General features: G+C 38.3%; 1 protein-coding gene across 1 annotated transcript in view; it reads right to left on the bottom strand.

Annotated features, from left to right (window-relative positions):
* LRRC28 (leucine rich repeat containing 28) overlaps nt 1-12,603 on the bottom strand; it is an 89,472-nt gene that overhangs the window by 38,192 nt on the left and 38,677 nt on the right. Inside the window, exon 3 of the mRNA XM_040257135.1 lies at nt 437-612. Coding sequence (XP_040113069.1) covers nt 437-612 — 176 coding nt within the window. The remainder of the gene's footprint in view (nt 1-436; nt 613-12,603) is intronic.

Below are 12,603 nucleotides of genomic sequence, written 5' to 3'. Positions count from 1 at the left end.
GTACCAACTTTGCTTTAGGGGTAAGATCTTTGCACATTTTTTCTTATGGGAGAAAGTACCAATGCCAGTCTTCTCACTTCTACCAAATATGTGTTCCCCAAAACCAACTTCTTTCAATTTCAACCACATAGTTTAACCTGTAACCTGTTCTTTTGACTGAACACCATATCTAGTGAACGCTTCTCTGTGTCTGTAGGGGTTGCTAAAGGGATCAGTGTTGACAAAATACTAAACTTTTCTCTTACAAAAAATGTCCCATTGCACAACTGAGCAAATGTACTTAATGCCACTGAACTGAGCACGTAAAGGTGGTAAATTTTATGTTGGGTACATCTTACCACAATTTTGAAAGTGAACATCAAAATAGCATAAAACACAATCCCTAAGCTCACTGAATAAGAAGTAGGGGAAAAAAGAAAAGAGAGGTCCCATGTACCTTTTAGAGAAGCGTGGTAGGTGTGATGCAGAGTCCTCATGGCCAGCTCCTGCAGAGGCAGGACATGATCCGTCTCTGTCCCTATGGCCTTCACCTCAGCAGGGAGGAAAACGGTTAGTTGCCCTGATGAAAAGGAAAGCAGCTTCACCTCAGAAACTTGAATAGGAGCACCACAGCTACAGAAAGACACACATTCACAGTAGTGTTAGCCAAAAGGAAATGACTATATGTGCCAATAAAAATGTGTTAATCAAAATATACATTTAGAATTTTAAGACACTGCTGAATTGCCAAAATTCTTTTCAAAGTGAACAGATGCTATCTTGGGTTCCTTAATAAAATCTGGCACAGAAATTTAGACTCATCATTTGGAACTCAGCTAAAATCTTCACTGAGGTCCAGGCATTGCCAGTAAGGACAAACTTGGAAGGAATTTCCTTCGTCGGGTCTATACAATTTGCTTAGTAAGCTCCATTTATCCTCGTTTTCTTACCCTTTCTAAGTTTATGTTTACTGAAATTTTCAAAATTGAAAGGAACAAAGAGAACTCTGTTAAGTTATAATACCTCGGTTTAACAGAATTTTTGTGTGGGGAAAACACCCAACAAAGTAAACAGATTTTTAATGGTAGCAGATAACTTCCATAAACTTGTGGAGAAAATATTCTTGGCAGGGTCTATTGAATAAGCCAAATCACATACTATTCCCTACAGCCACGCATAACCAGAAGGCAGAGACATTGCTGTTCCTTTAGCTTTACAGGGTTACTAAAACTCAGGAGTCCAATCTCTTTCCATTTCCTGTCTGAGATCACCAGGTTACCTAAACACCTCAACACCTTTCTTCTCTAATGACAAACAGGTGCCAACAAACCTTGACTCTCCAGACACAATACGAGGTACTCTCTTGATGCTTGTCTAGAGACAGGCAATGAAGAAGGTACAGTACTGGAAGGCAGAAGCCCTTGGCTTATTTGTTCACTATAAGTTCCTACATTTATTCATTCCTTTCATCAGGAAATGGGCTTCCCGGGTAGAGCTAGTGGTAAAGAATCCGCCTGCCAATGCTGGAGATGTAAGAGATGTGGGTTCAATCCCTGGGTCAGGAAGATCCTCTGGAGGAGGGCATGGCAACCCACTTTAGTATTTGTGCCTGGAGAATCCCATGGACAGAGGAGCCTGGCAGGCTACAGTCCATGGGGCAGCAAAGAGTCAGACACTAGAGTGACTAGGCACTATTTCATCAGAAAATATTCCCAGGGAACTTGCTATACAGAAGTCAAGATACTTAAATTAATAAAAAAAAATGACTTTCTTCCCTTGAAAAATGTAATAATTATGATATAATTAACAATATAATTATTCTAATATTGGGTCAGAGAAGATGGAGGAACTGACTGTCTAGGGAATTAGAGAAGGTTCTACAGAGAAGAGAGTATCTGACCTAGAACTCAATTAATTTTACTCAGTTTTTCCACTCAGCTCAACAAAATGAACCTCAGGAGGCCACACTGGCCTTCCTACTAGGCAAAACCTGTATCTCAAAAGGAAGCATTTTTTCAAATTCTAACAGTATAGTTTGGCTTTGCCTTCTTCAACAACAGCATGACAAATTCTGTGTCTGGCTCTTTTTGTCAACATTATCTTCCTGGGATACACCCATGCTACTGTGTGTACTATAATTTATTCATTTTCATTGCTGTGTTGTACTGGAAAATGTATGGGCTGTTTCCAGGGCTGGGCTATATGAACATTGTTGTATGTATTATTTGATACATATGAGCATGAAATTCTGTTAGGTACATACGTAAGATCAGAATTGAGCTTATTATATTGAGGAGAGATGGACAATTAAAAGATACACATATGCTAAAACAAGAGTGAAGAGGGGAGTGAGAGCTATACCATTTCAGATAACATAATCAAAGAAAGTCTTTCTGAAAAGGTGACGTTTGAGCAGAGACTTGACTGAAGAGAAGAGTTAACTCAGTCAGAGCCTGGTAGGCACCTTAACTTGAGGACAGGGAACTAAGAGTTCAGGGTGCCCAAAACAGCAAGAGTTCACAGGACAGAGAACCTCAGGGGAGAGAGATATAATGTACACAGAGAGAACTCTGGGGATTTGCAGAAGGCCCCCTTTGAATATTCAGATGAGTACTGATCAGCACATGCAAGGAAACTACCTGAGGCTGGAAAAAGGAAGAGGTGAAAAGATTAAGGCTAACAGTGCCCCAGCAATCCCACACAGCTGGAAATGGCTCCTGCTCTTATCAGGTAGACTTAAACATCAACAATTCAAGGGACCCAGAGCAGAATCTTATCTCAGGAGCAGTGAGTAATTAGTGCTAGACTGAACACCATTCCATTCCCACCCAACAAATCCTTAATAGCCATATCTGAAAGATTAAACTGTTTCCAGTTAACTTAAATGCATCCCAGGACATATATTAAGAATAGTTACATGAAATCAAAAATATTCTGCACTCAATCAACATCATAAATTTCACACTACATGGCATCCAACCAAAAATGACATACAATGGGGGAAAAAAATCACATGACTGAAACAACCAAGATAGATATTAAAACTGACAGGAAAGGTCATTATATCAATAGAAGAAAGATGTGTTGCATCCATAGCTCTCACCTAAAGCAACCAGAAATAAGACAGTAAAGTAAGCCCTAAGTAAATAAAAGAAATAATAAAGAGCATCAAGATAATCAATAACATAGAAAACAGTAATAGAGATAAATCAATGAAAACAAAAAAGCTGGAACTTTGAGAACATTAATAAACTCAAAAAACCTCTAACTAGACTAATCAGAGAGAAGACATAAATTACCAATATTAATATGAGAAAGACATTGCCCAGTTTCTACAGATAATAAAAGGGTAAGAAGCAACTTTATACTAATACAAAGTCTTTGAAGGACAAAAATTAGCAAAGCTCACTCAAGATCCACAGAAGCTGAACAGCCCTACATTTATGAATGAAGTTGAACTCGTAGTTGAAAGACTGGAATACTTCTCAATTCATTCTCTGAAGCCATCATTATCCTGACACCAAAACCAAGTGGACACATAACAAGAAAAGAGAAGCAATTAGTATCACACATAGACACAGACGGAAAAAGTTAAACAGAAATTTAGCAAATTTAATTTAACAATGTATAAAGTCGTTATGATCAAATAGTTTACTTAATCAAGATTGTATTAATCTTAAGGAAATAATGTAATTCACTATATTAAAGCCTAAAAAGGAAAAACAATATAATCACTTCAAAAGATGTGGAGAAAGGGTCTAACAAAATTCAACATGCATCTGTAATTTTAAAACTCTCAGCAAACTAGGAATAAAGAGAATTTACTAATCTGATAAATAACCATCAATATTGTACTTAATGTTGAAAAACTTTTGCCCATAAATCAGCAAGACAAACATGTCTGTTCTCACTACTTCTATTTACCATACACTGGAGCTTCTAACCAGTACAATAAAGAAAAAAAAGAAATAAAAGGCAACCAGATTTGAAATGAAGAAGTAAAACTATCTTTCTTCCCAGAAGACATGGCTGTATGTAGAAAGTTGAACATAGTCTTTAAAAAACCTGCTGGAACTAATAAGTGAGCTTGTTAAGTTTGGAGGATACAAGATCAGTTATAGGAAATTATATTTCTATTGGTTACAATAATCAATTGGAAATTAAAAAAAACTTTGAACACCATGTATAATACTATTTGAAATATGAAATACTTAGGGGTAAATCTGAAAAAAAAGTGGTCTGAGACATATACACAGAACCCTACAAAAAATGCAGAGTAATTAAGACTTTTATTGTGATCATAGGCTAGGAGATGCAATATTGTTAAGATGTTAATTCTGCGCAAATTGATCTATAGACACAATGCAATTAAAATTACAGGCCTTTAAAAATATATATAAATTGAAACTTTGATTCTAAAATTTATATAGAAATGCAAAACAGCTAGAATAGTAAAAAAAAAAATTTTAATTTAAAGACTTAAAATTGCTTGGTAATCAAAGCAATGTATTATTGGTGCCAAAACAGGTGAACAGATCAACAGAGAAGACAATGTATCCAGAGACAGACCCACACATACATGGACAACTAATTTCCAACTAAGGTACAAAGGAAATACAGTGGAGAAAGGCTAGTATTTTACACAAATGGTATCTGAACAACTGTATATCCATATGTAAAAAATAGGAACTTCTAGACTGAGATGAGTACACAAAAGTTATCATGGAAATGTTTTACAAGAAGTTAAATAAAAGTGCAGATTTGAGAGAATAAAAAATTTTTAAAAATAGGACCTTCAACCATACCTTGTACCATACACAAAAATTAACTCAAAATGAATTACAGACCTAAATGTAAATCTAATGCATTAAAAATTCTAGAAGACAACATAGGAGAAAACTTCTGTGATTTGGATTATAATAAACTGTGAAAAATTCTGAAAGAGATGGGCATACCAGACCACCTGACCTGCCTCTTGAGAAATCTGTATGCAAGTCAGGAGCAACAGTTAGAACTGGACATGGAACAACAGACTGGTTCCAAATAGGAAAAGGAGTACGTCAAGGCTGTATTTTGTCACCCTGCTTATTTAACTTATATGCAGAGTACATCATGAGAAATGCTGGGCTGGAGGAAGCACAAGTTGGAATCAAGATTGCCGGGAGAAATATCAATAACCTCAGATATGCAGATGATACCACCCTTAGGGCAGAAAGTGAAGAAGAACTAAAGAGCCTCTTGATGAAAGTGAAAGAGGAGAGTGAAAAAGTTGGCCTAAAGCTCAACATTCAGAAAACGAAGATCATGACATCTGGTCCCATCACTTCATAGCAAATAGATGGGGAAACAGTGGCTGACTTTATTTTTCTGGGCTCCAAACTCACTGCAGATGGTGACTGCAGCCATGAAATTAAAAGACGCTTACTCCTTGGAAGGAAAATTATGACCAACATAACTTTAGACAGCATATTCAAAAGCAGAGACATTACTTTGCCGACTAAGGTCCGTCTAGTCAAGGCTATGGTTTATCCAGTGGTCATGTATGGATGTGAGAGTTGGGACTGTAAAGAAAGCCGAGTGCAGAAGAATTTATGGTTTTGAGCTGTGGTGTTGGAGAAGACTCTTGAGAGTCCCTTGAACTGCAAGGAGATCCAACCAGTCCATCCTAAAGGAGATCAGTTCTGGGTGTACACTGGAAGGACTGATGTTGAAGCTGAAACTCCAGTACTTCGGCCACCCGACACGAAGAGCTGACTCATTGGAAAAGACCCCGATGCTGGGAAAGATTGAGGGCAGGAGGAGAAGGGGACAACGGAGGATGAGATGGTTGGATGGCATCACTGACTCGATAGACATGGGTCTGGGTAGACTCCGGGAGTTGGTGATGGACAGGAAGGCCTGGTGTGCTGTGGTTCATGGGGTCGCAAAGAGTCAGATGCAACTGAGCGACTGAACTGAACTGAAAAGCAAGATCCATAAAGGAACAAATTGATAAGTTGGACTTTATAAAAATAATAACTGTCTGCTCTCCAAAAGGCCTTGTGAAAAAAATGTCAGTTCTGGACTGGGAGAAGACACTTGTGAAACAAATAAATACGATAAAGGACTTTTGTCCAGACTCTAAGAGAATTTTCAAAACTCAGTAATAACACAAACACCCAAGGGAAAAAATGGGAGAAAGACTTTAGACACTATATCAAAGCAGATATCTGGATGGCAAATAAAACATAAAAAGATGCACACCTTTATTCACTAGGGAAATGAAATTTTAAAATATAATGGAAATATCATTACACACCTAGGATTAAACCTAAAAGACTTACTATTCCAAGTATTAGCAAAAATATGTAAGAACTGAAAATCTCCTTTATTATAGGTGGGAATGTAGAATGGTACAGTTGTTTTTTAAGTTTGCCAGTTCTTTCAAAAATTAAACATATATGTACTATATGATCCAAATACTCCACTCCTAAGTATTTACCCAAGGAAATTTAAGTCTAGGACATTTAAAAGACATTCTATATATGTTCGTAACATTTTATTGGAATAAAGCCAAAAACTAGAACCAACACAAATGTCCATGAACAAGTGGACGGGAACAACCTACAGTATATGCATCCAACGGAATTCTACACAGCAATAAAAAAATGAACTGTTGATCCACACTAGATCATGAATAAATCTCCAAATCGTTATGCTAGTAAAAGAAGCCAAGAATTTCATGTAAAACTCAAGAAGATACAAATTAATTGACAGTGACGGAACACAGATCAGTGGTTACCTGGAGACAGGATGAAGAGAAGAAAGGGGAAATGATTACCAAGGGGAATGAGGAAACTTTGGTGGTGGTGGATATGTTTATTATCTTAATTGCAGTGATGGTTTCAAGGTATGTATGTATGTTTATACATACATATGTAAAAACTTTTCAAATTATATATATATATATATATATATATATATATATATATATGAAAGTGAAAAGTGAAACTGAAAGTCTCTCAGTCATGTCCGACTCTTTGCAACCCCATGGACTATACAGTCCATGGAATTCTCCAGGATAGAATACTGGAGTGGGTAGCCTTTCCCTTCTCCAGGGGATCTTCCCAACCCAGGGATTGAACCCCGGACTCCCACATTGCAGGTGGATTCTTTACCAGCTGAGCCACAAGGGAAACCCAAGAATACTGGAGTGGGTAGCCTATCCCTTCTCTAGTGGATCTTCCTGACCCTGGAATCAAACTGGAATCTCCTGCACTGCAGACAGATTCTTTACCAACTGAGCTACTAGGGAAGCTGGTAGTTAGATGTGTGTGTGTGTGTGTGTGTGTGTATATATATATATATATATATATATATATACACTTTATTGTTGTTGTTTAGTCGCTAAGTCATGTGTGACTCCTTTGAGACCCCATGGATTGTAGCTCCCCAGGTTCCTCTGTCCATGGAATTTTCCAGGCAAGAACACTGGAGTGGGTTGCCATTTCCTTCTCTATATACATACTTTATATCTGTGCAGTTTATCATGTCAGTGTAGAATTGGGAATAAAAGCCTAACTGGGCGTGGGCTGTGAGAAAATAGAAAGAAGTGGAGAAAGTGAATATAGACATTGCTTTCAAAGAGCTGTTTTTTAAAGGGAAGCAGAAAAATAGTGGAGAAGTCAGAGAATAAAAACAAAATCTTATATGGAAGAAGTATACCATGGGAGGAATATATATAGCATCATTCAGTTTACACAAAGTTAAAGACAAAACTTGAAAATACACTATACGGGGATGTATTTACATATATTAAAACCACAACTCAGTGAAAATGAATGATAAATACATAATTCAGAATAGTGGCTAACCTCAGAGAAGCAGAAGGAGCAGCATGGAGAGAACCTTATAGGGGCTTCAAAACTGTTAGTGATGTCATTTTTGTAAGCTAATGATACTTATACACACTTCCCAGGTTGCTCAGGGATAAAGAATTTACCTCCCAGGCAGAAGACATGGGCTCAGTCCCTCGGTCTGGAAGATCCACTGGAGAAGGAAAAGGCAACCCACTCCAATATTCTTGCCTGTGAAATCTCATGGACAGAGGATCCTGGTGGGCTACAGCCCATGGGGTCGCAAAAGAGTCAAACATGACTTCGCAACTAAACAACAACAATGATGTTTATACTGATGTGCAGGGTCAAAATATGGAAGCTTTCAGGTCAAATTTTAAGAAATGACCCTCTTACTTTAACTGATGCCAGAGAGAGTGGACTTAAGCAGAAAGGTACCCTGTGGATGCTGGTGGCCTTATAAATTCGAAATCATACCCCTTACTAGGGAACACTGTATTCAATAAGCTATGGCTCTTCTTGCCTACAGGCCAAATTGGGCCTGGAGTTTTCCATATCCTGTCATTCCAGATACAAATTTTACTCTTCCCCCAATCTAATTCCTGACGTCTTTTCTGACATTCTCTTTTACCAATGGCATATCACAACGTTTGCTGTTTCTAAATCACACTTTATATAACTGCATTATGAGAGTTCTTCTGTTGCTAACTCACGGAATATGATCATTTCCTCCTCTATCTAGTCGTTCTATATGGTACTTACGGAGTTCCAAGTAAAGACTGGTTGTTTTGAGTCTTCACACAGAGGGAAAGAAATGTGAAAGAGAAACAATAAAAAGCAAAAGGCATCATCATCATCAGTCATCCACAAAGGAAATACTTTCAGGGGAGCTTGTTGGTACAGTCTATCTCAGGAGATGTTCTAAAGAGATGAGCATCACAAATACCTGTATTTGGTTATCCACCAGGATGGCCACATTTAAAGAAATGCTTATTTAGAAATATGATAGTAATCTGCCAAATGGGATTTTTTGGAAAATGTCTCATGTATGGATTAAATTAAATATATCTTGAGTTGTGTGTCTATCATGGTGAACTATGAAGAACCACAATATAGGCTAGCTAAATCTGTTCAGAGAATGACAGATGAGCCACAGACTGGGGGAAAATATTTGCAAATCACATATTTGATAAGAAACATGTATTCAGAATATATAAAAAACTCTCAAAACTCAATAATACAAGCCCAAACCATCCAATTTTTTAAAAATGGGGCAAAAGATTGGAACACATTTCACTGAAGATAAGAGATGACCCTTGAATGAGTTTGAATTGTGTGGGTCCACTTAACGTGGATTTTTTTTCCAATAATAAGTACTACAATACTACATGATTCAAGGTTGGTCCACAAATGTGGTTCAGTTCAGTTCAGTCACTCAGTCATGTCTGACTCTTTGAGACCCCATGAACCGCAGCACGCCAGGCCTCCCTGCCCATCACCAACTCCCAGAGTCCACCCAAACCCATGTCCACCGAGCCAGTGATGCCATCCAACCATCTCATCCTCTGGCATCCCCTTCTCCTCCTGCCCCCAATCCCTCCCAGTATCAGGGTCTTTTCAAATGAGTCAGCTCTTTGCATCAGGTGGCCAAAGTATTGGAGTTTCAGCTTCAACATCAGTCCTTCCAATGAACACCCAGGACTGATCTCCTTTAGGATGGACTGGTTGGATCTCCTTGCAGTCCAAAGGACTCTCAAGAGTCTTCACCACCACAGTTCAAAAGCATCAATTCTTCGGCTTTCAGCTTTCTTCACAGTCCAACTCTCACATCCATACATCACCACTGGAAAAACCATAGCCTTGAGCAGATGGACCTCTGTTGGCATAGTAATGTCTCTGCTTTTTAATATGCTGTCTAGGTTGCTCATAACTTTCCTTCCAAGAAGTAAGTGTCTTTTAATTTCATGGCTGCAATCACCATCTGCAGTGATTTTGGAGCCCAGAAAAATAAAGTCAGCCACTGTTTCCACTGTTTTCCCATCTATTTCCCATGAAGTGATGGGGCCAGATGCCATGATCTTCGTTTTCTGAATGTTGAGCTTTAAGCCAACTTTTTCACTCTCCTCTTTCACTTTCATCAAGAGGCTCTTTAGTTCTTCTTCACTTTCTGCCATAAGAGTGGTGTCATCTACACATCTGAGGTTATTGATATTTCTCCCAGCAATGTTGATTCTAGGTTGTGCTTCCTTCAGCCCAGCGTTTCTCATGATGTACTCTGCATATAAGTTAAATAAGCAGGGTGACAATATACAGCCTTGACATATTCCTTTTCCTATTTGGAACCAGTCTGTTGTTCCATGTCCAGTTCTAACTGTTGCTCCTGACCTGCATACAGATTTCTCAAGAGGCAGGTCAGGTGGTCTGGTATGCCCATCTCTGTTTTTCCACAGTTTATTGTGACCCACACAGTCAAAGGCTTTGGCATAGTCAATAAAGCAGAAGTAGATGTTTTTCTGGAACTCTCTTGCTTTTTCGATGATCCAGCAGATGTTGGCAATTTGATCTTTGGTTCCTCTGTCTTTTCTAAAACCAGCTTGAACATCTGGAAGTTCACGGTTCATGTATTGCTGAAGCCTGGCTTGGAGAATTTTAAGCATTACTTTACTAGCGTGTGAGATGAGTGCAGTTGTGCAGTAGTTTGAGCATTCTTTGGCATTGCCTTTCTTTGGGATTGGAATGAAAACTGACCTTTTCCAGTCCTGTGGCCACTGCTGAGTTTTCCAAATTTGCTGGCATATTGAGTGCAGCACTTTCACAGCATCATCGTTCAGGATTTGAAACAGCTCAACTGGAATTCCATCACCTCCACTAGCTTTGTTCATAGTGATGCTTTCTAAGGCCCACTTGACTTCACATTCCAGGATGTCTGGCTCTAGGTGAGTGATCACACCATCGTGATTATCTGGGTTGTGAAGCTCCTTTTTGTACAGTTCTTCTGTGTATTCTTGCTACCTCTTAATATCTTCTGCTTCTGTTCGGTCCATACCATTTCTGTCCTTTATTGAGCCCACCTTTGCATGAAATGTTTCCTTGGCATCTCTAATTTTCTTGACGAGATCAAAGTGGAACCCTGGATACAGAGCACTAACTATAAGGTATATGTGGATTGTGAACTGTGCCAAGGACCCGCCTCAACCCCTGAATCATTCAAGGGTCAACTGTACATGAAAGGGAACTAAGCACATGAAAAGGTGTTCAACATCAACAATCATTAGAGAAATGCAAATTAAAACCATGAGACATTACCCACTTACTAGAATGTCTGAAAGAAAAAAAAAAACTGACAAGGATTCTCATGAAATACACAGTAACACAGTCATGTTGGAAACAGTTTGGCAGCTTTTTGTAAAGTTAAACATATAGTTACCACAGAACCTGGCAAATGCATTCTTAGATATTACCCAAGTGGAATGAACTTATGTTCACACAAAACCCCAGATATGTTTGCAGCAGCCCATGTCATTCCATTTGTATAACATTCTGGAAAAGGTAAAATAAAAGGATACAAAACACGCCCTATTTCCAGGAGCTGGTGTGTCTCCTTAAGAAGAGAAGTTAAATCTCATTAAGAAGAAAAGTTAAGGGACATGAGGGACATTCTTGGGGTAAGTGAACTGTTCCAAACCTTGATTATAATAGTGGCTATACAATTGCATGCATTTGTGAAAATTTGTGGCATTATACACTAAAAGGGTGAACTTTTCTGTTTGTAAATTACAATTTAATAAAATGAACAAAAAACAAACAAATAGTACCTCTCCCAGAGCCCTCTGTTCTGCTAGTCTTTTAGTTACTGGATTATGGGGAAATCTTAGGGGAAGGGCAGACACAGCAGCGGGGGACCGCAAGAGCTTTTAATTCAATGGCTATTCATTAACTTGTGCAGAGACACTTCAATACTGTCAATAAATTAACAACCAGTATGGGTACAATAAAGCAAAGCAGCTGCACAATGGCCTGTCAATGGTGTCAACATTTATATGAAATTTTCCTCAAATGTTTTTCTTTGATTTGCTACCTTGCCTTTATCTCTCATACTTTCAAAACCTCTGTTGACTCTATATGATCATATAAGAGTCTGTAGCAGCACAACTGTGATTTTGTATGAGTATTTCCGTGTGTTAAACGGGCATAACTCTTATGAACCATTTTGTAAAGATGTGGAAATAAATTTAAAATTTACTTTATAATTACTCTGTTTCTTAATATGGAGAAAATTCAGATGAGAGGACCATATCCAAAATGCTATTATGCAGCATGGCCACTAAGTCTGGAAACACAGGCCGACACATAATAAATGATTCTTTTGATGACATACAATACATGGTAGGATGATTAAATTTTTGTGTCAATTTGGCTAGGCCAGGGCATCCAGATATTTGGTCAAACACCAGTTCAGATGTTTCTGTAAACATATTTTAAAGGCGAGATCAACAATTAAATCAGCATATTCAACAATTAAATCAGCAGATTTTGATAAAGCTGATTACCCTCTGTAATGTTGAGTGGGCTTGTCTAGTCAGTTGAAGACCTTTACGAGGAAAAGACTGAGTGCTCAAGGAAAAATTCTGCCTCTAGACTGTCTTTAAACTCAAGCTGCCATATCAGCTCTTCTTTGGGTCTCTAACATGCTCTGCAAACTTCAGACTTGCCAGTGCCCACAATCATATGAGCCAGTTTTGTAAAATAAACCAATTTCCTTCTCCTTTCCCTCTCAGTGTCCATCACC

Source organism: Oryx dammah, unplaced genomic scaffold (genome assembly GCF_014754425.2).
Source record: "Oryx dammah isolate SB20612 unplaced genomic scaffold, SCBI_Odam_1.1 HiC_scaffold_16, whole genome shotgun sequence".
In the NCBI taxonomy this organism is placed as follows: Eukaryota; Metazoa; Chordata; class Mammalia; order Artiodactyla; family Bovidae; genus Oryx; species Oryx dammah.
This window is presented reverse-complemented; position numbering and strand designations above follow the sequence as displayed.